General features: G+C 39.3%; 1 protein-coding gene across 8 annotated transcripts in view; it reads right to left on the bottom strand.

The window, feature by feature from the left end:
- Nucleotides 1-1,165: 1,165 nt before the first annotated feature.
- The window catches only part of COBL (cordon-bleu WH2 repeat protein), a 154,964-nt gene continuing 128,177 nt past the window's right edge, over nt 1,166-27,952 (bottom strand). For 5 of the 8 annotated variants that reach the window (XM_040548527.1, XM_040548524.1, XM_040548526.1 and 2 more), the window contains 6 exons: nt 26,843-27,155; nt 14,528-14,631; nt 11,244-13,261; nt 10,495-10,614; nt 8,123-8,374; nt 1,172-2,494 (listed from right to left, as the gene is read on the bottom strand). In XM_040548527.1, coding sequence (XP_040404461.1) covers nt 2,477-2,494; nt 8,123-8,374; nt 10,495-10,614; nt 11,244-13,261; nt 14,528-14,631; nt 26,843-27,155 — 2,825 coding nt within the window. In that variant the 3' untranslated portion in view covers nt 1,172-2,476. Of the gene's footprint in view, nt 2,495-8,122; nt 8,375-10,494; nt 10,615-11,243; nt 13,262-14,527; nt 14,632-26,842; nt 27,156-27,952 lie in introns of all 8 variants that reach the window. The other 3 variants (XM_040548531.1, XM_040548525.1, XM_040548528.1) reach the window with 2 other exon arrangements.

Raw genomic sequence — 27,952 nt, forward strand, 5'->3', positions numbered from 1 at the left:
ACAAAGAGATTCGGAAGAGCTTGCCTGACATGCACTGAAACACCAATGTATGCTTACTTCCCAATTGAAGACTGCTGAAAGTCTCCATAGGAAGTTATTGAATGGAAGGGTCATACTTATAACTAGACTTCATCCAAAACGGGTTTATATTAAAATTTCCATTATTTTGGACTTAAACTGCTACCAGGATTTCTGCAGTACCTGGGATGACAATGTTAGCAGCACACACATCTCCCATCAGCAAGAGAAGGGAATGCACACCCAGTCCAGCTTCTTGTTGTAGACGGCTGAACTCCCTTTCCATTTTCAGCTTGAACTCTGAGTGAGCTGGCAGGATTTTTTATTATTTTTTTTCCTGTCACACTGAAGGTGACATCTCATCTTGCAGCTGTTCTTAATCTTACAGTTTTTTAGCCATGGGAATTTGATAACCAGAATTTTATCTAAGAATAAATATTTTATAAACTTTTGTCCTATGCAGCAGCCAGAGAGAGAACCTTTGAGTCTCAAAGACTGGAGTATCTTATTATCTCAAAATCCAGTTTTGGATCCCTTACTTTGAAAACTATGTATCTACACAATTTATTACACAAAAGGGACATTAGGAATGAAGGGCTACAGAGCCAGGGCCTTCGGACAACACTAAGAAAAACAAGAGAAAGAACTGCAATGAATTCCATCTTACTGCATCTCACCAAGGAAGCTGCACTTGATAATGGTGGGACAATCTGTTTAGTATTCAAGCTTATGAGTGACCGAACCCTTTCCTGCAACAGCAATTTATCATGTTAATATTTTGTACCTCAAGGACACTGAGAAGACTTTTAAGGTGTAAGAAGACTAACCAGTCAACAAAAGTGATCTTATTTATCTTAGGGCATGAAAGAAGAGCTTAATTCTAACCATATTAGCTTCCCTAATGATGAAATGGATCTTTACCAGTACTGGGTTAATATCAAAATGTATACAATTGATACCTTGATTCTAGTTGTTGATTTCTAACTGCGTTCCTAAAGTATTAGCTGCGAGCCCTTTTCTGTTTGAGACATTTTATATTAGAGCTGAGATATCAAACACCGCATACTGGTTTGCTTAAGACCATCTTCAGTTCTACTTTCTTTTCTTAAACGGAAAACATTTGGCAAAAAGAGTCTTTCAAGCCATGTAAGGTTTGATTTTACGTTTATTTGTGGCACTAACAGACATCAATATTTTACAATATATAATATACAGTCATATTAAATGCAGATGGCTAAATATGCTCTTGCTCTCAACATTACATAGGCATACATTTTAAATTTCACCTAAAAAAAAAAAAGAATCTACCGTCACTCTGGTCTGTGATTATAAAAGTGTAAATGTTTGTACAAACTTCCTCTTCCTTCATTTCATTACGATATAGGAAATACGAAAAAGCATTTTGATCCCTCTTTTATAAGTTAATCATTTCAATTTAATGAAATATTTTCAAAATATGTACAACAACAACTACCAAAGTAGTTAACATTTGAAAAAGATGCTGCTATAAATACTCATGAGACAACATACAACAGCCGTACAACCTGGAAACAGAAGGCCAACTTACGCATGACCTGACCAAGGGACTAAGTCCTGACTACTGATCCAAACCAGCTTCACTTCCTTTTGCAGTGCGGGAATGAATTCTAGACCTTGGACCTCTATGCAGGGCTCTGAAATCTTACGAGTAAACTTCACAGTCTGTTGCAAAAAGAGATCCCTTAAGGTGTCTCAGTATTTTTAAAGTGCCACAAACGTTACTAGGGTTCGGTATATCTGTACAGCTTAGTATTCTATACGTCATATCCCATAAGTAACTCTTCAGTAGACACAGTCTCACAATCATTATTGATTGCCTGCTTTCACAGAGCTCCACCAAAGATATGAAGTTTATCTAATCTCAAAAAAAAAAAAATGACTCCATCTTATGACAATTAAGGTCCCTCATAATGTACCATAACCTTTTTCTTGTGATTTTTTCTATAGATCTTTATTCTCTTTTTTCTCCCTGATCGCTTTCAGCCCTTTTCTAAACCAAATAAGAAGCAAGTCAAGAGTTTATAACAGTTACATATTTTTAACAACTTGAAATGAGTATTACTTTTCAGATAGCTAGCAAAGCCTTTTTATTTTGCCCATAAACACAATTAAGTATTAACACAGGACTGCACAGTGTTTATATTCTTATTAACCTGCCAACAAGAATAGTTTATTGGCAACCTTAAATATTCAGAGGCAAAACACAATTCCTTGGCACAGATGCTTTACAGCAGAGCAACACATTTTTTGCTTAGAACCATTATGCAGGAACACACAGAAAATTAACTACAACTTATTTTGGCTCGTAGACAAGAGAATAAACTAAACTTCTTGATGTTTTTTGCCACTTCAGACCTTGAATGATGATTATGGGTGCATATGGGGTTAGATTTCCAATTACCTGTTCTTTATACATGATTCAAACGAGCAGAGGGACCTGTAACAAAGAAAAGCACATGATCATTCAAGATATTTTTAAACCTTCAACTGTTGACATTGTTAACCAAAAATTCTCTTGTGGGGCTGTTTTCAAGCCTACTCTCTTCATCAGCTCCTTAAGACTTAGAGCTTATCTGTTCTTTTTTTTCTAGCTGTATCAGTTGGTCTAATAAAAGGTTATATTATCCTTGCTTAAAACCCCACACCTCACATATCCTTAGATCTTATAGTTGCAGTAACATTATTACTAGAATTAGGTGACATTTTTCTGTGAACTTTCTTCATTTTGTGGAATGAACAGAAACCCTAGCTGTAAGCAAGCAATATCTGACTGTCAAATCCATGCAGAATCAGAAAGCTGTCACTGGTCACATAAATCAATTGATGAGTACTTTGCTTCCTGACTGAATGAAGGAAATTCCCATAGCCTTTAATTCAGGAAAATCCTTAAACAAATGCTTATCTTCCTTCCTAGTCCTCAGGTCATCTACGCATATGCTTAATTTTAATGCCAGTGTACGCTTCCAAAATCAAAGTTACTGAGCTTTGATTCTATCAGACAGATATACATTAATGTCACCACAAAAGCTAAACAGGAATAATGTATTCGATTAAGTTTCAACCTTCCATATTGGCCTTAGTATCCATGGCAGAAGCTTTATTCTTAGGGAAAAAAGTAGGCCATGGTACAAATTATTAGCAAGGTGAAGAGTTCAAATTAAGTTTTATATTTCAATTCAAATGAAGTAGCAGCATGCAAATGACTGCTCCTAACTATGCATGGGAACTAGAATCACTTTACTTGCTCATTTGACTACCTGTATATCAAGCTTGGCCAACCTTTAAGTGGGGTCTCCTGCCCCATTTCCAGCATAGCAGTGACAACATCAACGGTGGATTTGAGTCTGTAATTTCTGTCATCGCACCCACGGACAACAATGACGAGAAACACTCTTTCTTCATTCAGAATACCACACCTCTGATTATATGAGAAAAATAATCCAGTGCTATACATAAAGGTACAGAACTAGCCCATACTCCCTGGAAGACATTGAACATGCCATAATTCAGATCGATGTATTACTTGCTGGCAACCAACTTCAAATTATACCAGCATACAGCACTAACTTATTGTAATAGGTGCAGTAATTACCTTACCTGGCTCCTTTGATTGCCAACAGAGTGATACACTGCACGTATCAAGAGCTCATGTGACTAAATGCCGATGCCAAACACTGGAATGAATGCTTGTACATACTGTGATAGAGCCAAATTCATTTTGTTAACTTAGAAAAGGCTGCTTAAATATGTCTGGCTCTAATCTTTACTGGGAAATGTGAAGTCTGTAGAGTACCTCTTGTACGTACTGTTAAAAAGTGGTCTACAGAAATCATTTTTCCATGAGCAAAAGCTTGTTTTTCAGATATGCAACTTGCCTTCCCCACCTTATGCAGGCACATTCTGCTGTGCTACTTCTACCAAATCCCTGAGTACAACTCTACCTAATATGAGTAGATGGTGTAGCAGCACAGGCAACTTTTATAACTTCTCTTTGTTGGGTAAGATTTTCCATCCTGCATGGACTTGTGCTGCAACTATACCTACAGCTAGACATCTAATGGGTTATTTGCATGTGTAGTTATGTTTTTTCTCCACAGATAATCATAGTAAATCCCAAGGCAAGTATACTTCAGTGTCTGTGTAACATGTAATGATACACAGAATTGCAGAAATCTAGCCATATTAGGCTGCATTTTCTGAGACAGAAATAAAATATTTAAAAACGAATCATAAGAATCTTAATTGCATGAACTTGTGACAAAAAGTTCTTTGACAATTTAAAGAAAACACCAGTTCACTTTTAACACTAGAAGCTCAGGTGTTACCGTTCTTCTACTAACCTGACTCAGTAGAATTAGCCAATATTTGGTCTCAGATCAGCTGTTTATTTCCCCTAGTGACTAACTGTCCTTTGTGCAGGAGGTAGATTGCATGGTGTCCTGGTTTCAGTTAGGACAGAGTTAATTTTCCTCCTAGTAGCTGGCAGGGTGCTATGTTTTGGATTAGAATGAGAAGAGCGCTGATAACATGCTGATGTTTTCATTGTTGCAGAGCAGTGCTTACACCAAGCCAAGGACTTTTCAGCCTCTCTCTGTCCTGCTAGCGAGCAGGCTAGGGATGCAGCAGGAGCTGGGAGGGGACAGACCCAGGACAGCTGACCCAAACTGGCCAAAGGGGTATTCCATACCATCTGACGTCATGCTGAACAATATATAGGGGTGGCTAGCCGGGGTGGAGGGGGGGCCGGCTGCTTGGGGATAGGCTGGGCATCGGTCAGCGGGTGGTGAGCAATTGCATTGCGCATCACTTATTTCGTACACATTATTACTATTAATACTATTATTATTATTATTATTATTGTTGTTATTATTTTCCCTGTCTTAATAAACTGTCTTTATCTCAACTCACAGGCTTCACTTTCCCGTTTCTCTCCCCCATCCCGGAGAGGGAGGGGGGAGGGTGAGCGAACGGCTGTGTGGTGTTTGACTGCCAGCCGGGCTAAACCACAACACATGGCTAGGAAGCAGGCTCCTTGCTAGTGAGATGCCTTTATTTCTGAAGTCAATTAACTGCCAAAGGCACTAGGTCATCTGTCCTGGTCGGTGACTTTACTTCACACCATCTCCCCTGACTTGCTGTTACACTTTGGACATGTTAAACACGTACCAGGTTGCAGGACAGACCATTCTGAAAAGTGAAGAAAAAGGTTGCTGCCTGCAACCTTTTCCAGCATGGTAGGTTCACCCCTTTTCATCACATTTGTATCTCTATTCCCTTTGGGTAGGATATGAAATCTAACCCCCTTTCTGGCAGGTCTCCGAACTGCACTGCACTGCACTGCACTGGGGATGAACCATGTTCCTCAGGAGGACCAGCTGGGCTTGGCACCCTCAAGAATTTTCCTTCAGGAGTCTGTGGACAGCAACAGTGTGCAATAAAACAGAAGCCGTTTCTTGAAAACAAAGTATGATTTATTTGCCAAAGCAGGCACAGTACTCCAAGAAACGGATTAAAGAACAGCCAGGAGACCTGTGCACATACTGTCTTACCTTCACTTGGCATTTCTCTCAAGTACCTATTTTTGTTCTAGTTTGTTTTGGGTGACCCACTTACAGCCTGTGTGGTGCAGACCCTGACTCGCAGCAAGGCAGGGTCAGCCTGCAGCACTTTCTTTCCTCCCTTCCTGCACAGTGGATCTTTCAACCTTAAAGTTCATGACTTCAGCAAACAGCTGTGTAATCAAGGGTGGAGTGGAGGAGTTGCCTTTTCACAGATATTAATAGAGCTCAAATTTTGGTTGGGATGCTCCTTATCTAGGCAATTGGTTGCTTTTTGTGTTTGGTTGCCCTGACAGCCCCGTTTGATCTACTTCCATTGCAAATAACCCCTCATAAATAAGGCCAAACTGAGTCATACATAACTAAGCAATGCAGATCCTTCCCAGTTCTCTGCAATATTAGCTAAATAAATGACTTCACCATCAGAAGCCCTTGTTCCAGAAAACTTCAAGAAGACAATGAAAGAGAAACAGACACAATTCAGAACTGAACTTCCCAGTCTGCTGTCTAGTTGCTGAAACCAAAATCCTCTAGAAAGCAAAGCCAAAAATGGCTCTGTGCTCACACCTCCAAGTCATGACATCATAGGTCTTGGACAGACAAGACAAAATAAAGAAAAAAAGTTTGCTCTGGTGCTGGTGCAAAACCACCTGCTAGTTACTCTCTACCAAAAACTCAGTGCTCATTGGAGACATGTCCTTCAGCTGTAAAGGAAGAAACCTCTGATATACAGATACATACTTCTACCAACTCAATTTTTGCTATCACAAGTTGTCCAACTGCAGGGAAAATATCAGCATTCAGCTCTCATTTAACACAGCAAACTAGGAGAGATATTAATACACACTGGATAGAAAGCTCTTTGTGAAATCTGACATTCTTATTTTATTAGTGATCAAGGGCATGGGATACCAGATGTCAGTGATATGATGCCTTTAGCATATACAAGACAGCTTGCATATCCAATATCATGGAGGACAGCACAACAATAAGAAAATCTTACTTTGTCTTGGAAAAAATGCTGCTCTCTTTTATTTTCCTGAAAGACCTACATAATAAGAGATTCACTGTTCTGTCACCTCAATGTCAGAACTACCAAAAAATTACTCTGTCTCGAAAATGAAAGAAGACAGGCACAGTGTTTAGAAGAATATATCAGTATATCAAGATTACTTTCATGGACTGCAATGGCCATCCAACTGTTTCAAAGTAAATCCCCAAGGATATGATAAAGACTTGTTTAAATGAGTAGTGGTACAGGTCCCCTCAGAGACTTCTGCAACAGTTACGCAGTTGGAAGAACAAGGAATTTGAAAAGATCTAGAAATCAATGAACCACATGAAGTATTCTTGAATGTCCAAATGCCCTATTTTTCTGTAAACCGGTGAAGTGTGGAAACAAATGCCTGACTTAGAGTATTACTTCTTCATAATTTGCAGTCTTCTACTAGTATGCATAGTATAGATGTAACTTTTCACATGCAAAATAACTGCACGTCCAGAGTTCTCTTTGTATGCTGATGTAAACTTCACTGTAACACTTTGAATGATCCTGTGGAATTCCTCATTTGTCAGATTTCTTTAGCTAGCCTTTTTATTGTTAAAATTTGGTCATCTTTTCTGAATTTTTTTAAAGGACAACTGAGCAAGGTTAAAGCCTATTTACATACTTAAGGCTGGCATTAGGCAAATCACATGTTGGGAAAATGGCATCTGTTTCTGTACATTCCCTAAAGTCTGTGGATCAAAGTCCGTTCTTTGATACTGCAGTATAATATTAAGATAACTCCACTTAAACCAATTAATCTGCTTCTCTTCACCTAGAAATATAGTGTAACACAAGATTAGAAAGAGTAATTTTTGGTCAAAGAGATAAGTGAACTTATGCCAAAAAATCACACCCAGGCAACTGAGCATTTAGCCATCTGGGAGTTGAGTAACCCACAGATGACCACAGAAGTGATACACATTTCATCCAATTTACAATTAAGTTCAGACTGACATTAAAAGGAAGCCACGGTTTTACTGACAGCTTTCAGTATGTGTGACCAGGGTGCAAATGTAGGGACTCAAAGTCTAGGACACACTACTGAAATTGGAAGAGAATATCTATCTCTAAATTTGCTTCAGGGTCTCACATCTGATCTTTCTTAAGTTCACGTAGTCTGAAGGACATCCAGTATCATCTCAGATTCACAATAATGGAAAAGGGCATGGGAGCGCTTTCTGAAATGATATTCATGCACTCGTTGCTCTCTTCAAAAAAGTACTGACTGTTCATAGGGTTGCACGTATGTACAGGCATGTTTTAGCCTTAGTAGTGTGTTTTAATACCCATTCAAAGGTTTGAAATACAATGTGGACCTTTAACTCAGTTAGAGAAAACACTGCATGTACTTTCCTCTGATGGCAGAAAGAAATGTGTGGCTAGCACGGCTTACAAACAGCTCCCAGAGCACAGCAGCCCCAGTTTATTTCATCCACAAGGAAATATAAAAGTAATTTACCTTTTTTAACTTTGCTGCTCCAGCACCAGAGCGAATGGCCTCCATCAGGGCTTGCCTTGCCTCCCCAGGGTCACCTGCAGTTTTAGCAGAGAATTTAGGAGCTGATGTTGACAGCTGAGTTGGAGGTGGTGGTGGTGGCTGAGCAGGGGCAGGTGGGTTACAGAACGGCTCTTCCCGATAGTTTTCTGTTTTCTGCAAGGACAGTTCTGCATTCCTAAAACTCTGGAGCTCTTCAGAAGCCAATGAGGAGATCTGTTCATGATGCAGTTGAAAGGAGGAAGTTAATACCAAGCATGACTAAACTGTAATTACTTGACATTTGATGCACTTTAATTTCAGTACCCCAATTTCACTTTGCCTGAATGACATAAAACATGTAGAACTTTTGTTTGCTCATGAGGTTGAACATCTGTTACTACTCACTCACATCACTCAGCTGGGCTGATTACAAGCATCAAGGATTTGGCATTGCCTCTGACTCAGAAACTCAATCTTTATTTACTGTGAGCTCGAGCATCCTGTAAGTATGTAAGGTAACAGACAGAGAGTTGGACTTGGTATTCATTTGGAAACAACCACAAGGGGTTTTGGAATCAGGAATATATATTAAGGCTGCAGTAGCCACCCAGGAATCTCATTACTTTTCACATTCTACGCTGCACGGAAATAATCTCATATGACAGAGAGGCTCTTCTAGATTTAAGATTTCACTGCTTCATTGAAAAAAAATAATATTAACCCTAAAGATTTCAGCCACACTGGAAAAAAGTAAAAAAAAAGAAAGACCAGAGAGAACAATGTGAAAGGACTGAGAACAAAACTGATTGCTCTTCCAAGTGGCTTTCTGTAGAATTTCTGAACCTAAAATTCCTGCATGAATTACTTACTTGGAAACTCATTCTAGTTAAAATGAATGCAGGGGAGGAGGTAATCTTTCAGACTAAGCCAGCTTTTCCATCAACTGCCTCAATAAATAGTTTTGCCATTAGCAACATTACTAGTAATAATCATGATAAATTATTTGTAATCAAATGATTTGGCAATTATTAGGAAATTCAGTTCCATGTGCCAAACAGGAGGTATTCAAGTAGATGCATTAGTATTCTGTTGCAGAGAAACTGAGGCACAACACTTCCCTAGTGAAAAATGAAAGGATTCATCGCCCATCAAATAATCCAAACTCACAGAGCTCCTATGTTCTATTCCTTCACTGTATACACACACACGGACACGGACAAATACATGGTAATAATGTAATGTCAAACAAGACATGAACATTTGAGATGACATGAAAAGACAGCCCTTTCATCACAGCACATCTATATCCCACCCTGTACACATACAAACACGATGCTTCAACTAGCACAGGTGACAGAGTGTGAAAAAGAAGCGCACGGTTTCTAGGCAACTTCCTTTAAAACAATGGCAAACGCTTCTCTGCGGGAGGAAAGTATTCCAAAAAGTCTCTGTGGCAATACAACACCACTTTGTTGTCAGAGCCTCTTTCGCACAGATCTACGTTTATTCCTCATGAACGCAGACTGCAGTTAAGTCTGCGTGAAGATGGCTGCTGCGCTGCATGTTCTGCTCTCAAGCTCCAGGAAGCTGCACCCTATCTGCAGCAAGGGCAGTAAGGTATTCAGAACTGCTTTGAGGGAAGGAATAATTCCCTTACAGAGACAAGGGAGACTTTCTACCTAATGCCAGCTATTTGGATGTGTGCTAATGGCCTGAGTCATTGCATAAGGGAAATGGGAACCTCCTTGCCAAATACACATCCTTGGCTGGATTAGTGAACTAAGGCAAGAACAATGCAGGCTTCGGCTATTACGAATAAGAGATGCTTTAATGATTAGGTAAATCTTTCAGACAGAAGGAATTATCCTGCTGTGGTGAAAGTGTTTGAAATTTTCCATCAATTACTTGCACGCACCAGCTCATATTAACAGATAAACAGCACGCACGGAGAAGCCCTAGTGTTTTTTCAGGTAGCTGGAATTGGATGTATATGGAAGGAAATGCAAATATATTAACCTAACCACATACCTACAAAGTAGAAAAAGTAACCCCTAAAATGTGAACTTGATGAACATTTGATGTCTCCAGTCACTGTAATCCATTTGGATTTCTATACACTTCTTTCTCAGTTAAAAGCACACCAGTTGAAGGAATGTGAAGTTTTATAGCAGAGGGTAGAATCTGCCCTGCCCTGCTATCTGCGTAAGTCAGATCTGACTTTGTATCATAACACTCCCTTCCTAAAGTCTTCTCTTTGCAACACAACTTGTAGTTTCATCTTCTCCAGGTTTATTCAAAACACTCAGCAGGCACAGACTGCACCTAGGAGACCACTTATCATCTTGATTTCTTACCTTTTTCAGCTTTGAGGTGCCACTGTGGCCTCTAATTGCTGCTAGAAGGGCTGAGCGCTCGTTCTCTGGCTCAGCATATGAGGGTTTCTTGTGATTGCCATTTAGTGCGCTGTCTGAAACCTAGAATGTGAAAAGAATAAACCTCAGATTGTTATTAGATATTTACTTAGAGATACTTTGTAAACACTATTAAAAGTATTTTTAGCACTTGTACCAGATTCAAGCTATGGAAACTGCTGTCTGTCTGCTTTTGTACCTGCTTTACAACCTGAGCTCACGCTGAATGGTGAGGGTACCCATAGGTCCCAGTTAGGAATTACATACTTACAGACTCAGTCTCATATCCCCTAAGCATACAATCAGTGGCAAAGTGGTATCACCTAGCAATACAAAATGGAGTTTTATTTCTTGTGCAGTTTTTTACAAGTTTTCTACGTGCTGTGTGTTCCTGTTTTTACATAACAGCCTGAAATGTAGGCTAGGCTCTTTGGCTAACCTCGATTACCTCTTCATGCTGTATCTATGCACCCTCTGCCTCTTTTAGGCAGTGCAGCAGCAATGGTGTTGCATAACATACAGGATGTGGAGAACCACCAGTGGCTTGGGCTGCATTTTGCTACTATAAATTTTTCAAACGCCATGCGTACTCCAGGTCCCCAGCAATGGTACCAGTTATAAAACCTCTTGTGTCTGACAGACTTCTGCGTGTTTCTGCAATACGAACAGACTAAAGAAAGTCTCCACTTTACCTTCCTGAGCTTCTCCTTTCCCCCTCCTGTTTGAATGGCTTCCATTAGGGCACTGTGCAGCGACGTATCTTTAGGAATTGGTTTTTGGACAACAGGTTTGAACTTCTTCTTTGGTCCAAAGATATTGGTCTGCACATTAACATCCAGTTCACCGACAGCATTAGTAACTGAATCATCAGGTTTGTCCTTCTGTTCTGACTCTGCCTTTGCTGTCACACCATTTAACTTGGGTGATGCTCTCAGCGAACTAACTTGCATGCTGTCAGCAGGAGGCCATTTAGTGATCCGCAAAGACGAGCTGAAAGTGGGTGAGACTACTTGGAGATCAGGTGACTTGAGAGAGGAGGCTGAATTACTACGGGGCAAAGTCTCACATTTCTGGTCGAACAAAAGACGCGTCTTTTTCTCCGCTATACTTTGTTTGCTATTTAAACTGTGCTCATCTTCTGTACCGTTGTTATCCTTTGGAGAGGATTTAGTAAGTGGGACACTGACATTCTTTTTATAGAAACTAGCAGGAGTTGCTTGATTTGGTGCCCTGATGTTAACTACTTTGTTTTCCATGCCAGAATTATCACCAGGTGTGAACCTGTGGGATACTTTTTGACTGCAAGTAAAAATATTTACATTTTTTTCTGTTGTTTCTGCCGATTCTGTTTCCACAGGGCTGGAATTGGACACAATAATACACCTTTTGGGGGAAACTTCTGCTTCAGTTTTAACCTCTCCTGCTCCATGCTTATTTTCATCTTTCTCATGAAATCCTGCAGAGTCAGGCTTAAAGGTAGGTAGGTTGATGTGTTTTGCAATGGCAGAGGCGACATACTGACTTGAAGTTCTCCTATGAGGTTTTAGAAATGGAAGCTCCACCTTGTCTTTATTAATGGCTGGGACCATTAATGGTTTTACCTGAGACTGCGTGACTGGAAGAGGTGGTTTGGTCTTTTCATTCTCAGACTGTTTTTCAGCTACCTGGGAAGTAACAGTTTGTGGTGCTACAGGTTTTGGAGCTGCAAGACAGACAGGTTTGTGTTCCTGTTTTATAGTGAAGGACTTCGAGTTTGTGTTAACTGCTGGCTTTTTAGCAAGATGCTCAGCAGAGTCATCACTTTGTTTTTCCACAGAACTTGACCTCCAAAATTCCTTCACTTTCCCGAGAGGAATTTCCTCACTTTCACCAGTAGAGGAACCTGGTATGTTCTTACTGACAACAGCCTTTGGGCTGATAAGGTTGCCTAGTTCGTCTATCTTAATGGCACCAGTGGAGACTGAAATTCCTCTATCAGAATGTTTTACTTCAGGTTTGGGAGGGACAACTTTAAAGGTTGTCAAACCCATTTTGGGTTCGTAATTTGTTCCCCAATTCTGGGCACGATGACACCACGGGGGTGTTGATGGGACTTCTTCTGTCTCAATTTTTTTTGCTGGTGGCCGTTTGATTTCTAATTCTGATTTACTTTTTTTCAGAGTTCTCTCCCTGTTACTACCTTCATTATATGGATTTACTTTCTCTTTTGCTGTACTAATTTCAGTTGTGGTCTTGGAGTGAGATGGAATCAGCTTAGATTTACACTCCTCACACTTCATACCATGCCTGGGTGGGGCTTCCAGTCTTAAGTTCTTTTCACTTCTTTTTTCAAAGGAGGATGTGAGAGATTCAAACATATCTCTCCTCTGTTCCACAGGCAAGTGAATGAAATCGCTTTCAGATGGTTGCTGATTGAGTAGGTCTCTGGATTTACATACAGGTCCAACATCTGTGTGTCCTTTATCAAAGGAACCCGCATTGTTGTTTTTATTTGTAAAGTTTCCTGTACTGACAGAGTCAGCTAGTAAGTTCTGTGAACCCCTTGTCTCTTGGTTTCCAGATGAATTAGAGATGGTAACTTCTGGAATATCATCTATGACTGTTACTGGAACAGAACTGGCAACATTCCGGGGATCCTCAACTTTTCTTGTATGTGGGCTCTGCACTTCACTGATACACTCAGAGTCAGAGTTACTTTTAGCATCCATTGCTGCAAAATACACATATAATATTACATATAGGCAATATTTAGGCAATATGACTTTAAATTAGACCAACAGCTAATACAAACTTACCCATAGCAGATATTTCAGTTACACAAAAACTAACAGGAATATATTCATGCCTGTATTACAAAAAAAGGAGAGATCTTGGTCCTTTTTATTGTCTGGCTGCTGATTAGGATCAGCCAAATATTCCTGCAGTCCTCCTGCTTCAGCCAGTGGGAAACATATAAATGCAGCTGAAAGCAGAATTTAATCTATTGTTCATACCTTATCTTTGACTAACTTCTCTCAGTGATAAACATTTCACCACATGACTCCAAAGGAGAAACACTTCTGAGAAACAGTGAGCAACTCCAAATTATGTTTCCCAGACCTGGTTAGTAATAACAACCCAGCTGAAGGATTTCCTTGAGCAAGCAAACAAAGAAACAGTACTTGTATTTTTTTCTCCATTCTTTCATTTTCCTTCATTACCAATGACTCCAGAAGCCTCACTGTGCAAGAAGCTTAACTCTCCTCTCAAATTTGCTGGTATAAATAAAGGGTTACAACACAGAAGCTAAGAAAAAGCAGTGTTGGAAAACTCACAGAAATTAAATTGGAAGTCCACTGCAAAAGTACTGAAATAAAGATGGAAAGTTTTAAAAAAGTATTCAGCATCATTTGATGACAAACCATTAATAGTGAAATGTTTGTATTCACAGATGGAAAAACAGAAGCACATTATTGCTTTGTGATGATATTTTATCTCTTCCCATTGTTTCTTCCTGCATTTTTCAATTTTTAACTTTACAACACACATCTGCTAATGTAGTGTGGACATGGAGAGGAGACCAAAGTGTCTCCCCTTCTCTACTTCACTAGGATAAAAGATACAGCAGAAGTACTGTTTATAAAAGAGAGCTAAATTCACTACTGATTTAGTGTCACTGAAGTCAATGAAATTATACCAAATTTGGCCCACAAAATGTGTCCACAAACTGCTGATCATCTCTTTCTAGTAGCAGACACCAAAATACAATGACAACCTGATAAACAGCTTGAAAAATACTCAGTGCTGTTTTATAAAGAGTGGCTGCCCCAGAAGCAAAGGGAAAGCAGCCACTTCGGGTGCGCCACATTCTGCCTTGGACCCGCGAGTTGCTCCCAGTGATCTCGGTGAGAAATGTGCAGATGTCTCAGATGTTTGACAGTGTACCTCCCAGCTATGCCTATGTCTTTTGTACCTGAGAGGTTACACAGTTCCCTACCTTCTAAATCTTCATCCAGGTCAGCCAAAGTCTGCTGGAGTTGTGCATCAATGAATATATCCTCATTCTCATGCTTAGCTTCAGTCATTTCTTCATTTTTGCTGCTAATAAAGAGAAAAAAAAATGCATTGTGTGTCCTGCTTTTTTGCTTTGCACTGTTGCTCTGAAATATGCTCTCATTTCAGCCCCTTTGGCTCCACTGGGGATCTGAAATTCATTCCCCAAACTATGAAAAATATGCAGCCTTAGAGACACAAACCACGCCAACACGTGCATCTAGGAGGGATCTCAGTAATGCCCGAGCGTATTCCGTGTGCTGGTGATCAAAAGATTAGGATTAATACACCCTGTCACAAAGAAACGGTCTGGCCTCACTGTGAAGCATGCAATTCAGCTGGACCGCAGAAAAGTAACATATGCCAAGGCAAAGTTTTTGCATATCCACGTAATTTTAAAGCAGACCGCTAGCCATCCTGTGCACACTCTATGCCAATAAATCTGCACCTTAATTAAATAAAAATTGCATGGCAATGCAAAATAAATACAGCTAAATACTGTTAGACAATCACTCTGCATCCTGGGGGGAGGGAGGAGAGGAGTAAAGAGAAACTAATCCCTTGAGAGCTGTTTCTAGTGAAACATATTGAGTGGTCTGATTTTGCCAAGAAATAACTATATGGTTTTTGATGAAGTTGTACAATGATCTAAAACAAGTCTAAAATCAGAATGAGTGCCAAGTGTTGTCTTGGCTTATTGAAGAAAAAAGAAAATGAAGATGAAACTAAGAAGAGTCCTAACAAAAAAATAACTAAAATAAAAAAATACACATGACAACCTGTTACACAACAGACCTTCTGTTTCTTAGGAAGAAAAGTCTTGACCAGCAGAGCTTTCCTATCTAAATAATTGAAACCAGGATGTTATGTTGGACGATTCATTTTTTCTAGCTACCTGTTTCTCACCTGAAGTTAAAACATTGTCATCTGTGACACTGCCTCTAAGTTCTGCCCATGTGATTAGTTTATTGACAAAATAGTTTTCCCTTCCAACCACACCTAACACACTCTGGTCAGGTGAAGCAACTTTGCCCTTTTCAGTATCAAGCCCTTAATATCATAGATAAAAAAACATGACTTTTTTTTTTTGGTAGTTTGCTGAACATCACATGAAAAAATGCTACTTTTCTACTACCCTTTAGAAGAATTTACCAAATAAATATTCATGGGTGTTACCTGACATTGATTTAAATGATCTCTAACAGTGTAGCTTCCTTTTTTGCTATTTTATTGCTTTAGTCTTCTCTTGCTCTTAACAGGACTAATTGGAAGCACATGTTCAAGCATCAGGTATTTCATTTTATTTCATTTTGTTTCCTTTCATTTACCTCTCCTTTCCTTGCATCTTCGGTAGCAGTCCTGGAGCCTGATTCCTTTTCCTACACTGGGATGAAATCAAGGTGGCAAAGCTACATATATGCCTAAATGGTTTCCTAAATTAGAATCTGAGACAGAAATCTGTATTCACTGTTTAAATACAGAGGAAGAGACGCAGTGCTGCCATAGAATATCATTTCTTCCAGCATCTGCCATTGACCCGAGCTTTGACAAGCCCTGAATATCCCCAGAAGCTGATGTGAACTGATGATGCTCAGGCTCATAGTGCAGGATCACGGCAAACTGAGTTTTCCCCGTGATGGATTAAGAGAAAGGTGGCACAATTCAGCCAAAGTCACCAACAGAAGCAATGGGTGCTGAAAGGCAGCAGTCCTACTGTACCCTGAACACACACACGCACAGAGATCAATGAGATCATTCATCTGAGCAAACTGATAAAAAGATTTAAGCTTACTGCAGCATTCAGATTGAGGTCGAAGTCTGGGAAACAAAACTCTCAACTTTAAGGTGGCAGAAGGTATGAACCACCTGAATGTCATATTGATTTTGCCGTGAAAAGTTTTATAAAATTAATAAAAAATACTTGCTCTTCTGAGCGCATTTTAAAACCAATTAATTGCAAACTCAAAGAAACCATTTGTGATGGGAAAATGATCCAAACTGTGCATCATAAACAATATGCAGCATGGAAGGTAAATATTGCTTTCTTCTTTAAAAAGATGGTCTTGTGGGATAGTTGTGTGTAGTTGGAAGCAAACTACTGACATACACTGAGACCCTTTCTCTAAGCTACTGTGAAGAAGGTGCTTCAGGCTACAGCACTTGAGAAAAATCTTGGAAGATACATGTGTAAACCCCTATCTATCACAGAATTAGACCTAATTTCATGAAGGCTGTGCCAGCTCACCACGTTTTGGTACTTGATCATATCTTTCTGTCTCTTGCCTGACTGTTCTTCAACACAGGCAAAATCTGTATTACTAAGGTTATAGGTATTGGGCTTTCTCCAGGAAATAATGAAAACAATTGGATTGAGGATTTTATGGGTGATTTATCTAGGAAAACATATTTAGGGACAGAACGGGGATTCTAATGTTGCAAATAGATGGTTTGGGTTCATCGGACTGACCAGCTCTTTTCTCACATCAATCAGGGAGAATCTTCCAAAGACTCCTTATAGCAAAATCATCTTCTCCTTGATGGGCACAACAGTCAGCAAAGGTTTCTTTTATTATCCTCTGTGCACTTACGCAGAGACTATACGTAATTTGCCTCTCAATCTCTGCTTCAATCTCCTTATCTAGACAACTGGGATAATAATATCCAATTCAGAGAATTTTTCTGAAGGAAAGAGAACAATGCAGTGAAAACGAAAGGATTCTTATTCTTTTACAGAGAGAGCTTCAGAAAAAGCAGATCTTTTCTTGTGCATTTCCAAATTCCTAAAAGAGCTATTTTCATTTCATCTCCAAACGCACCTAAAAAGCAAGCCAAAAGGTATATATTAATTGCAGAGCCCTTCTTAAAATTCTTAGCATTGGGAATTTAAAATGTGATACGTGTTTCAGGAGGTGAAAGTCTGGTAGTTTCCAGTAGCTCACATGGTTTATAAATATGCTTGAAAAGACTCTTGCACACAACAGCATTTGGAAAGGAAAACAAGAGGGCCTCTGATTTTTATTTTTTTCAGACTTCTTCCCTTCTAACGCTATACACTTTTCTTTTGTTGACAGCTCAGTTTTGGCCAGTATCCAAGAAAAATATAGGACTTATTCCTACGTTTTACATTCTGGATAAACATTACCAATGGCATTTTCTCACACATACTTTTTTTTTGACATAGGGAAGAACTTGATAACCTTTTTGCTGCCTTTCTGGTAAAACGTGAGGTGCTAAAAATACACCACTGGTGAGCGTTCAGCACAAGCTCGAAAAGGCAAACTTGCACGGTTACTGGAAGCCTGCTCACTTATTGCTTATGTAGATTAGCTGAGATTTGTGCAGGAGCACAGAACTGAGCAAAGTGAGTACTAAACTACAGCCTTTAGTGCTCCACTGAGCTCAGGCTACAATACACAATTACTCCTCGGCAGTCATTCATGCAGTTGGAGACAAAATGAAACTTACGGCAGCATTTTGTCAAATTAGTGCCACGGGAGACAGACATTTATGAGAAAGTTTACATTCTAAAAAGAGAGGAAAATCTGTGATAAGCCTTGCTGGAAATGCATTAAAAGACAATATATTTGCAATGAGAGAAGCTGCTACTTTGTTCTACTGAGAGCAGCTTTATCTGGGGGTTTGCAAATGACACAACTGACTGAAGTCTCTTTGGGCACTTCTCAGGAGTTCTGGAAAGCTTCCCGTATGGTACTACGGGTAGAGACCATGACTCCCAGCATAACTGAGAAAATATAACATGGAGCTATATAAACTGCAGAGAAAGAATTGAGGAAGAGATTCAGTTGTTGTCCAGCTGGGACACTCAGTGCCATCTGAAACACTGTAGGACATGCAAGACATCTGCATGGGGCTGGCAGACAAGAAGGAACTGATGGGATACCCATGCCCCTGCTGGAGGTGGAAGACCAGTACACGTTTCTCAAGTTCATTGAATGCTTCCCCAAAGTCTCACTCATTTTGTACCACCCTTGCTATATCAAGACTTCAGAACATGGCTCCTATAAATTTGTTACCAGCTGGGCAGGGAAGACAGAGACCTTGTAAATCAGAGGCAAATCCAGAAAGGCCCACAGTGCACGAGCACACACAGGGAAGGACTGGCTTCTGTGAGGCTGGCAGTTCAATGGACAGGAGAGCATTCAGCCCCTCACATGTGTCTTAAGCAGCTAACAGGGATGTGGAAGGCTGGTATTATGGTTACTCCAGACTGGCCTTTGGAGCATTTTGGCTCCTTTCCCTCTCCGATAGTTTTCTCAGTGGGGTACTGGGGATTTAGTTTAACCCTGCTGAATGTATCCAGATTCGTCCTCTTCAAAATGGATCAACAATAGTCTCCTCTTACATAAATGCTGAGAAGATAAATGCTTCTACCTGGGGTTTATCATAACTGGTGTTAAAGAAAAGACTGATGGTGAGTGATTTTATGTTGTAGAAAGTAGGGCTGAAAGTACATCCTTTTTGAAAATGACTTTGTGTTCAACCAGGTCAGAAATGACATCAAGGTATCTCAAAGTGCTTATGTATTTGTTTTTGTGATTGATGCAGCAAAGTACTTTTAAAAACTGGAGGTAACTATTTTCCAGAGTAGCCGAGTTTACAAAATCTTAGGGTCCATTTTTCCATTATTTATATTTCTTAGGCTATATGATTTTTTTTTTCTATTTCCTTTTGAGGAAGTCCTCTCTCATATTTTTCCTTGTAAACCAAGAGATGTTATTTAACCTCGCCGCACCATCTTTTAACCTGCATCTTTTAACCTGTTATTGCGCACAGGTTAAGTTGCTGTATTGAGATTTAAGTCGAGCTAGTCCACTTTCCTGACTATTTCTGGCAATCCTATCTGCCTGCGGGCTTTCCCGTTGAGAAGCTGTGAACGGCTGCAGAAGAGCAGTTAGTATAAGTAGTGGGCTCTCTGGTCTTTGAAGCTATGACTTGACCAAGGAGGTTCTTTGCTACCTCCTGTGAACCTGAACATAATGTTTAATAGTTCTAGCTTTGTATGACCAAAGCCTGTTAAAATGCCATACTGTAGACTGTTAAAATACTGGAAAGTACATCCCACTTAAGACTGGCTAGGTAACAAAGTCATCAGTTGTCTTTCATACAAGATTTCTGAAAGTGGCAGGAACTAGGGAAAGGAAAAAGTACATGTTCATATTCTGTTGAATGCCACATAACCTTGCTTTTTGTGTTCTTCAACAAGCAGTTAAAAAAATAGCTGCACATGCTTTTTGAGAACAAGTTGCAAGTATCATTTCTGTTCCAGGTTTTCAGTTTGTGTTCTGTTTCTAGCTCTGTGGGACTGCATCATACTTACAATGGTCTTTAGGCTGCAATTATATTTGTGCTGAATAAAAATAATCAGAAATTTAATTAATCTGTTTTCACATCCTAGAATACACAGGTCCAGTAGTGTCCTCAGACATAACACCTGGTTAAAATAAGAACTTGCAAATATAGAGAAGGAGGAAAATGAAGTAATTTTTCATCAGCAGCTAGGTTTACGGTTCTTTTACAGTCCCTCCCCATGGCTACTGGTCAAAAACCTTAACAGAAAGCAAATGAAAAAGCTTTTGCTTATTTATAGTATCATTTTGTGGTTTTGATATCCTTAATGCTAGAAATCTCTGAGCTTGTTACATAGTGGGATGATTTAAGCTTCTAGAGCCCCAGACATATGTCTCATATGCTTCAGGGTCCTCCCCTAAGCTGCAGAAGCAGCAGCTTGCAGTTGCTGTACAGCTGGAAGCATGCCCCCGCTCCCCCTCCTTGCACTATCCTCTGGCAACAGCTTCTCAACGGGAAAGCCCGCAGGCAGATAGGATTGCCAGAAATAGTCAGGAAAGTGGACTAGCTCGACTTAAATCTCAATACAGCAACTTAACCTGTGTGCAATAACACTGCAGGTTAAAAGATGGTGCGGCAAAGTTAAATAACATCTCTCGGTTTACAAGGAAAAATATGAGAGAGAGCACGGACCAAAGCCTTTCCCTGCTGGAAGTCAGCACTGTATCTTTAGCAACCCAAGCTGCTTCCTAACATGCAGTGTATTATACAGCTCCAAAGTACATAGCATTTTACAAGCCGATGAGTTTAACAGAAAGGCTAATCTGGATTCTTGCTGTATAATGACTGTGAGTATCTATTACTTAACTGTAATATCATTAGTACCTTCCCTCCACGAACATCTGCCAGCAGAAAAGTGCATGAGAATATCCAAATCCAAAGAGTTTTCTGGAACAAGGGGAAAGGGAAAGCCAGAGATAAGGAAGGAAATTAGCAAAACTATGTAAGAAGCAGAGGCTTGCAAATCTGTCAGACATCTGGGTCTTAATTAAGTAATTTTTCATCCCTGAAGTTCTCCTTGTCACTTTAACCCTTTCTCTTCCTTTCTCCCCCTAAAAGCACATTTATTCTGTTTTCAAAAAAGTTAAACACATGCCCACCCAGCTAAAACAAAGCCTGTCTTACAGAGAAATGAGGGAATAAAACTTTCCCATATTTCTCTAAGATTGCTGTAAGTGACATGTAATTATATAGGACATGTTTGTGCACACAAATGTATATATATTACATACGCAGTGCTATTCTCCTTCCTGATTGCCTTCTGCCACTCACGGTTATACTTTTTCTTCCTCTGACCTCCTTCATCATTAAATTCTCTCCAGCTACCAAGTTCTCTTTCCCCCCTGTCCTTCCCAAGTGGAATACAAAACCTTGTAACATTTGAATTTGAATGGGCTGAAAATTAAGCAGAACAAGTTCAGCCACCCCTATCCTTTCAAGCATTTTTTTAAATCTAACTCATCAAAACCCGAAGAGTTTTGTAGCAAACAGCCGAGTATTTCTCAGGTTGGTAACAAAGTGGACTCTTTTCCTTCTCCTCCCCATAGCTCCAGCTACCACAACCAGAGCCAAAGGTAACAAATTCTCCCAAGAGAAAGGGAGGAAATAGGATTCTCCCTATCCAGATCCAGAGCATGAACTGATCTCCGCTTGGTTCCCCCACCCCCACCCCGTGCCCTCAATTAGCTGTACGTGAAAAAATAATCCTCCTTCATGGCTACTGACACAGGAACTCAAGGGAGGGGAAAATCCCTTTTTTAGACCTCTGGAAGGTATCTTTTTGTCCCTGACAAGTCACCGTCTATCATTATGCATTTATTTAGCTTTAAAACTGGCTAGTTCCCTTTAGATTTTAAAATACTTAAAAAAAATCATAAATTTAAAACCTTTTTAAACTTTAAAAAATATTTTGTACTTTAAAGTGTTTTTACTGCCCTTAGTGAGGCTGGTGGAATGACTTACTCTTAAGAGCCCTTACAAAATCCTCATTTCAGTTGCTCATATCTTTGAGTAATAATATATCTTTGCTAGGTGGCAGTCCAAATACAACAATTTATAACATTCCCATGATTATTCTATTATTTTCTTTCTGGCAAAATGGTTAAATGTCTTTGAAGAACAGAGTTTGGAGGAAATGGAGAGGTGCACCCTAATACATGAAATTCTGTTTGAATGCTCAGCCCTCTGAAAAAATGGGTCCTTATGGTCTAACTGGTCACTGGTCTGCCTTGACTCTGTGCATCACCTCTCCTTATAATGCCACCTCTTCATCTCACATGAGTACTGTGAAGAGAAATTAATTAAAGTCTGCATGGTACATGGATACTAGTATGATGAGTAAGATAGAAAAAAGAAGAGGAAATTAAATAGTCCTGTCTCCAGAAGAGAATTCAAACTGAGAGCAAATGGTTGTATAACTGCTCCATTATTTGAGTCTGAAACTTAGAAAGAAAACAAAAGAGTATGATCATTTAACTAGCGACTTTATCATACTGCACAGAAGAGGGGGAAATTAAGGTTAAAGAGGGGAAACTAAGGTTAACCAGACAGCCTTAATATTAATGTTACCTAACTTTGAGCATGTGACTTAGCATCCCTAATAACTTTATTTTAAAATAATTTTTAATGTGTAATTATTTATAAAGCTCCAGACAGTAGGTGTGCATGATGCTTTATAGGCATATAAAACTGACTGATCCCTGCCCCAAGGAGCTTGCGTGATGACACCATACAAGGGATGGGAAAGGAGGGGGTATGGGAGGACAGGGTTGCAACACTGTGAGATCATGAGATGTGCTTACTGCTACATAAGCAACATTTCAGCTTCTCTGTGGTTTTCTTGTTACTCATTTAACACTATATATTAAAATTTGGTGAACAGATACATAACACAAATCAACTGTAAGGAAGGATATGAAGAAAGAGAACTATGTTGTACAGTGTTGGGAGTCAGCAGTTAATATTAAAACATTCACAGCCCAACACTGCATGTAGTCAGTTATTTATATGGGGTTAGCCCGTGGCACCTCCAGCTGAGATCAGGATTCTGCTCTCAGGCACTGTATGAACATATCATGAGATATGATAACTGTGTGAAGAATTTTACCGTAAAAACAGTAAGTGGCTGACAGGAATATCAGAGGCAGAGAGACAAAGATGGTTTAACAGGTTAGAGGCAGGTAGAGTGAGTGATTTGATACTCTACATGCTAACTCTTAGGTGTATTTGGATTAAGATTGCTTGAACAAGAATCCCAAAACAAAACAAAGAAGAGTACAGGTGCGAGTGGCTCCCATGTGCTGGAAAAAAAGACCATGGAGGAAAAAAAACAGGTTGCAAACCCCTGCACTATGGGGACCTTCTTTTAGAAATTTTTGTATCTGTTCTCTGGGAACCGAACAAGATTTGAACTCTGTTGCAACTGTCATTTCTGTTTGTCCAAACCCTGTGGTATGTGCCATTTCTTCCTTGGTCAAACGATTATGCTGCTACACAAAGACAAACCTATTGCATATTGAAGCCTGTACCCTTAAACACTCACAACTTTCCTCGGCTTCAGTAGTAGATGAGGTGCAGACCCTGCTGTGATATTCTAAAGCCATCATGTATTTTAGCTGCTCTGAGACCACCCACGCCAGCCAGTGAACAAATCCAGAAGCTTTAAGAAAAATGCATTTAAAAATACATGTACAATTAACCAAAGTAAGCTACGTGGCAAAATACTCTTGATGATCTCCTGGAGCACAGGCTAAGCCTCTGGAGAAAACCTATCTCTAACAGCTATGGGCTTGATCGTGCTTTTCACTGCAGTTTGTTACGGTGCGCATGCCGAACACCACTTGGTCTTTCTTTATAGCGTCTTCACACTCTAAATATAATTTGCTTCCACTTTAAGGGTAGTTTTCATTACCCATACAGTACAAAATGATTTTAGTATACAACACTATAGTTATTTCACAGGGTGAAAAGACCGAGTTTTAGTCAGCTTTACAGTTTAAAGTGATTAGCTAAATATTTTCATTATTCTTATTAACTTTTTTTCCCCCAAGTCTGGGCCACATTAGTCACTAACTGCAATTTCTGGCTTCAGTGGAGCTCAGACTCAAGGACTCCACTATTGCTAGCTACTCTTTCTCTACAGTAGTGACATGCTCTCCAAATTTCTTTGTTCTTATCCTCTTTTTAGAATTGAGTTAGATCTAGGTACATGGAAGAATACAAAGGAATTAAGAAACTCCATGTAAAATTTTCCTTGAAGTTCTGTAGCTTTTGAAACACATTTAAAACTCTGTATAGCTTGGTATCGATTATTCATACAAACTGCACTTTGACTTGTCTGGGAATTTAGAAGGCTTGTTGGTCCTGAAAGTAGCCCATTCATCACAAGAACTACGTATAATCTCAGAGCTCCCAACAGATTTTGTTATTGGGGTGGTGGCTGCTCTGACAGCAGAAGTTGAAATTGATTTCTCCAAATTGGCTGTACTCCAAATTGTACTCAGAATTGATTTAAATCCCACCAAAACAAGCATTTAATATGAATAGCTTAAAATACACACACACACACAAAAAAAAAAAACAATACTATTTTTTCTTTCCCTCCACACTTACGAAGTGGCTTTTAAACACTTAGCAAGTTGACCTCAAAAGGATTTAGAAAAGCACAATTTTCACAGCTGGTTTGTTTACAAACACATGTTAGGGGTAGAGCTGGATTTACCTTCAAACACTGCTGGCACATTCAGAGCACAAAAGTTTAAAAGATTTTACTACCAGTATCTCTGCTGCGGCAGCCTAAGTGATTGCTGCCGATGACTAAAATCAATCACAAATGTTAGACTTCTGCTCTCTCCTAAAGGTGATCTGAAATAATTTTTCTGTCCCAAAGCCCCCCAAAAAAACATGATTCATGAAAAATAGCTCCACTCCCTGAACAACAAAACATTCTCCTCTTCCAGCCTAAAACCTCTCCTTTTAATTATGGACATATTTGTTAAATACAGATTATTTAGAATGCTAGAATCACAAAAGTTTAGGTTGGAAGCCTAGTCCAACCTCCTACTGCAAGCAGGGCTAGTTTCAAAGTTAGATGAGGCTGTCCGAGGCTTTGTCTAGCTGAATTTTGAAAACCTCTAGGCACAGAGATTCTTCGACCTCTCTGGGCAACCTGGTCCACTTTTGCATTTTGAGAATGAATTTTGTCTCTTCTCTAAGTACTCTTCTCTCTTCCCGTTGTCTCTTCTCTAAATACTCTTTCCGAATATTAACAATTTTGTGTGTTTGTGTTGCAAAGGCAAATCTCAGTGCAATGTAAAGAAAATCTGCCTTTTTCTGAAGTGAAAGATGTAGAAAAATATTGACTTTCAAGAGCTAGTGTGTCAATTAACTACTTCTGCTCAATCTTTCATTTTACTACAAAACACCAGAAAAAGTCTGAAGTACTTTTCACTGATTACAATTGTTCTTACAGTGCCATGCTTTGATGTCTTTGTTCAATATTATGGTAATCTTTTCGTTTTCTTTTTTTCCCCCTAAATGTGCATGTGCGTTTTTCTAACCAGTTTAGACCCTGGATTTTGAGGGTAGTTGGGACTGCTTAATTATTTTACTACTGAAATTAATAGGTTGCTTTTTCAGACTGTGTCTGGAACGTCCACTGTAGATAATATATTAGCCTATCTAACCCTCCAAACAGAGACTGTATCAGGACCTAAGAAACTGTAGAAGGACAAATCCTGAGAATAATGTATTATTGAAGAAGTATTTAAATGAAACTTGACCTTGTTCCCCTTGATATTGATAGGAAAAGAAAAGCCCTGAGATCATTCCAATAGGTTAAATACTGACTTTGGCCTAATTTATCCCTAATTTATCCCTAATTTATCGTCCACTGCATGATCCAGGATGAAGTTCTCCCTCAGAAATGTGTGGAAGGAAATAACTAGGTCATGATACATGTTCTTATGAAGGGGCTACAGATTAGCAGCTGAATGGAGAGAGACCAGAAAGTGCAGACTTCGTGTCAACTGAGAATTCAGAGGAATTTCTGGCCCCTGTCCCATGACTCTGCAGCATCACACAGAGCGGATCCCTGTCAGTATTACCAGGCCACCCTCCTTGCTGGAGGCACAGCTTCCTATTTGGCCAGTTTGTATTTGCAAAGTCCTATAAATTTTGGGTTCCTTCTGCAGCCCTGCCACCAACTATGTGAGTTTTGGCAAACAAACAGTGTCAGAGTCACTTCTGCTTGAGGGCAGTTTCCAGTTAAATTCCAGGTTCTCGTATTTTCTTGCAAAAACTTCAGTCAAATATTTATTAAAAAAAAAAGGAAATATGCTGGGAAAAAAAAAAACAACAAAAAAAAAACACAAAAAACAAGGTACAACATCAATGGAGGTTAGCATTAGGTGAACATACATATGCATGCACACACCCATAAATAAGTCCCCAAATTTCACTGAACACAATCCTTTTCTACGTGGTTTTCAATGACTTGAATTTTTCCATTTTACACATTTTTCATTATATGACCTGCATGTCATTTTTCTAGATCAATACAAAGTATCATTTTAAGTGCTTCATATCAGAACCACAAAATAAACCAAACTGAAACAAAATTATTTCAAACTTTTTGGAGAAATTATCTCTGGAGGGCAGCAGTCTTTAGCAAGAAATGTAACTACAAGTTCAAACAGAAAAGTGACCTTTGCCTGTTGCTACAAGTATGTTACTGGAGGGGATTTGGCAGAGAGTTTTTTCACTGGGAGGAGTCACTTGGCATTGGCAGTGGTTTATGAAAGAGCAGAAGAAAGAAGTTGGTTTTCTTAAATGATTCCCTACAAGGAGGACATGCAAGATATTTTCTAAAAGCCAACTGCAAATGAATCTTTACCTCTGTGGAGCACTGTCATACTCCATGTTACTGCAGCAGGCGTTCTTTACAGGGCATGTCTCTGTGCCACACATTGCGTCTGCCTCAGCTGAGTCCATGTAGCCATTGACCAGCTTGATGTCTCTTGACTTCATGCTGTCATTTTGTGAATCCAAAGATACAATGTCGGATGGGGAGCTCACAACACCCGAGTCTTCGGTGGTGTCCTCTGATGCAAAACAGCTGCTTTCTGATGCTGTTTCTTCTACCTCAGATAGCTCCAGAACTGTGTCATCCACTGCATAAACATTATCATGTGCAGGCAGTAGGCTCTCTAAATGAAATACAGCAAGGAAAGTTAGCTGGAAGTCATTAGCAAATAAATCAAGCACAGACCTATTGCTTTATAACTAGAAAAATAATACATGAAATCCATTAGAAATAGTAGAATGGTGCTCAATATTTGTATACATGATAGAGATGACTTGCAAAGTGACAAAAATTTCATCCTTCTTTACTTCTAGAAGGGTGTTTTGCCATGCATATGTCCTGTGGAGTTTGGGTTTTATGTTCTTATCATCTTCCTTACATTTCTGGAGAAACAACTCTCCAGGGACAGCTTCTTGAGGAATTAGAGAAATGCAAAGTCTCAGCTCCTTCCAAAGAAGTATGAAGATAAATTTAACTGATATTGTATGTAAAAAAAAATAAAATAAAATAAATAATTCCTGTAAGAAGTCTATACAGAAGTAAAAATGGGTAGCATTTCCTAGTTAGGAAACTGAATTGGTAAATTAGGTCTATTGCTGGCCCACTCTGTGGGTCACTTTATTTTACCACCCTTCAATTTCCTATGTGTTAAGTGGGAGAATAACAATCACCTCTTTGCAAAGTATACAAAACCTAGTAAGTGTTACAGAAAGGTAGACTCAACTTAAAGCAGAACCTTTTCCAACTTTCAGTTGTTTATATAGGAGATCAAGAGATATGCCCTCTGTATGTTTAACTGTAACATCACTGCAAGTGATGAGAGATGATTAGATATAGCATTTTATGCTCTGATTTAGTTTGGTTCCTATGATCTACCTTATTTTTTTGTATGTGTGAAAAATACAATTTTGTTATTACCCT

The sequence above is a fragment of the Cygnus olor genome, chromosome 2, assembly GCF_009769625.2.
Source record: "Cygnus olor isolate bCygOlo1 chromosome 2, bCygOlo1.pri.v2, whole genome shotgun sequence".
Lineage (NCBI taxonomy): Eukaryota > Metazoa > Chordata > Aves > Anseriformes > Anatidae > Cygnus > Cygnus olor.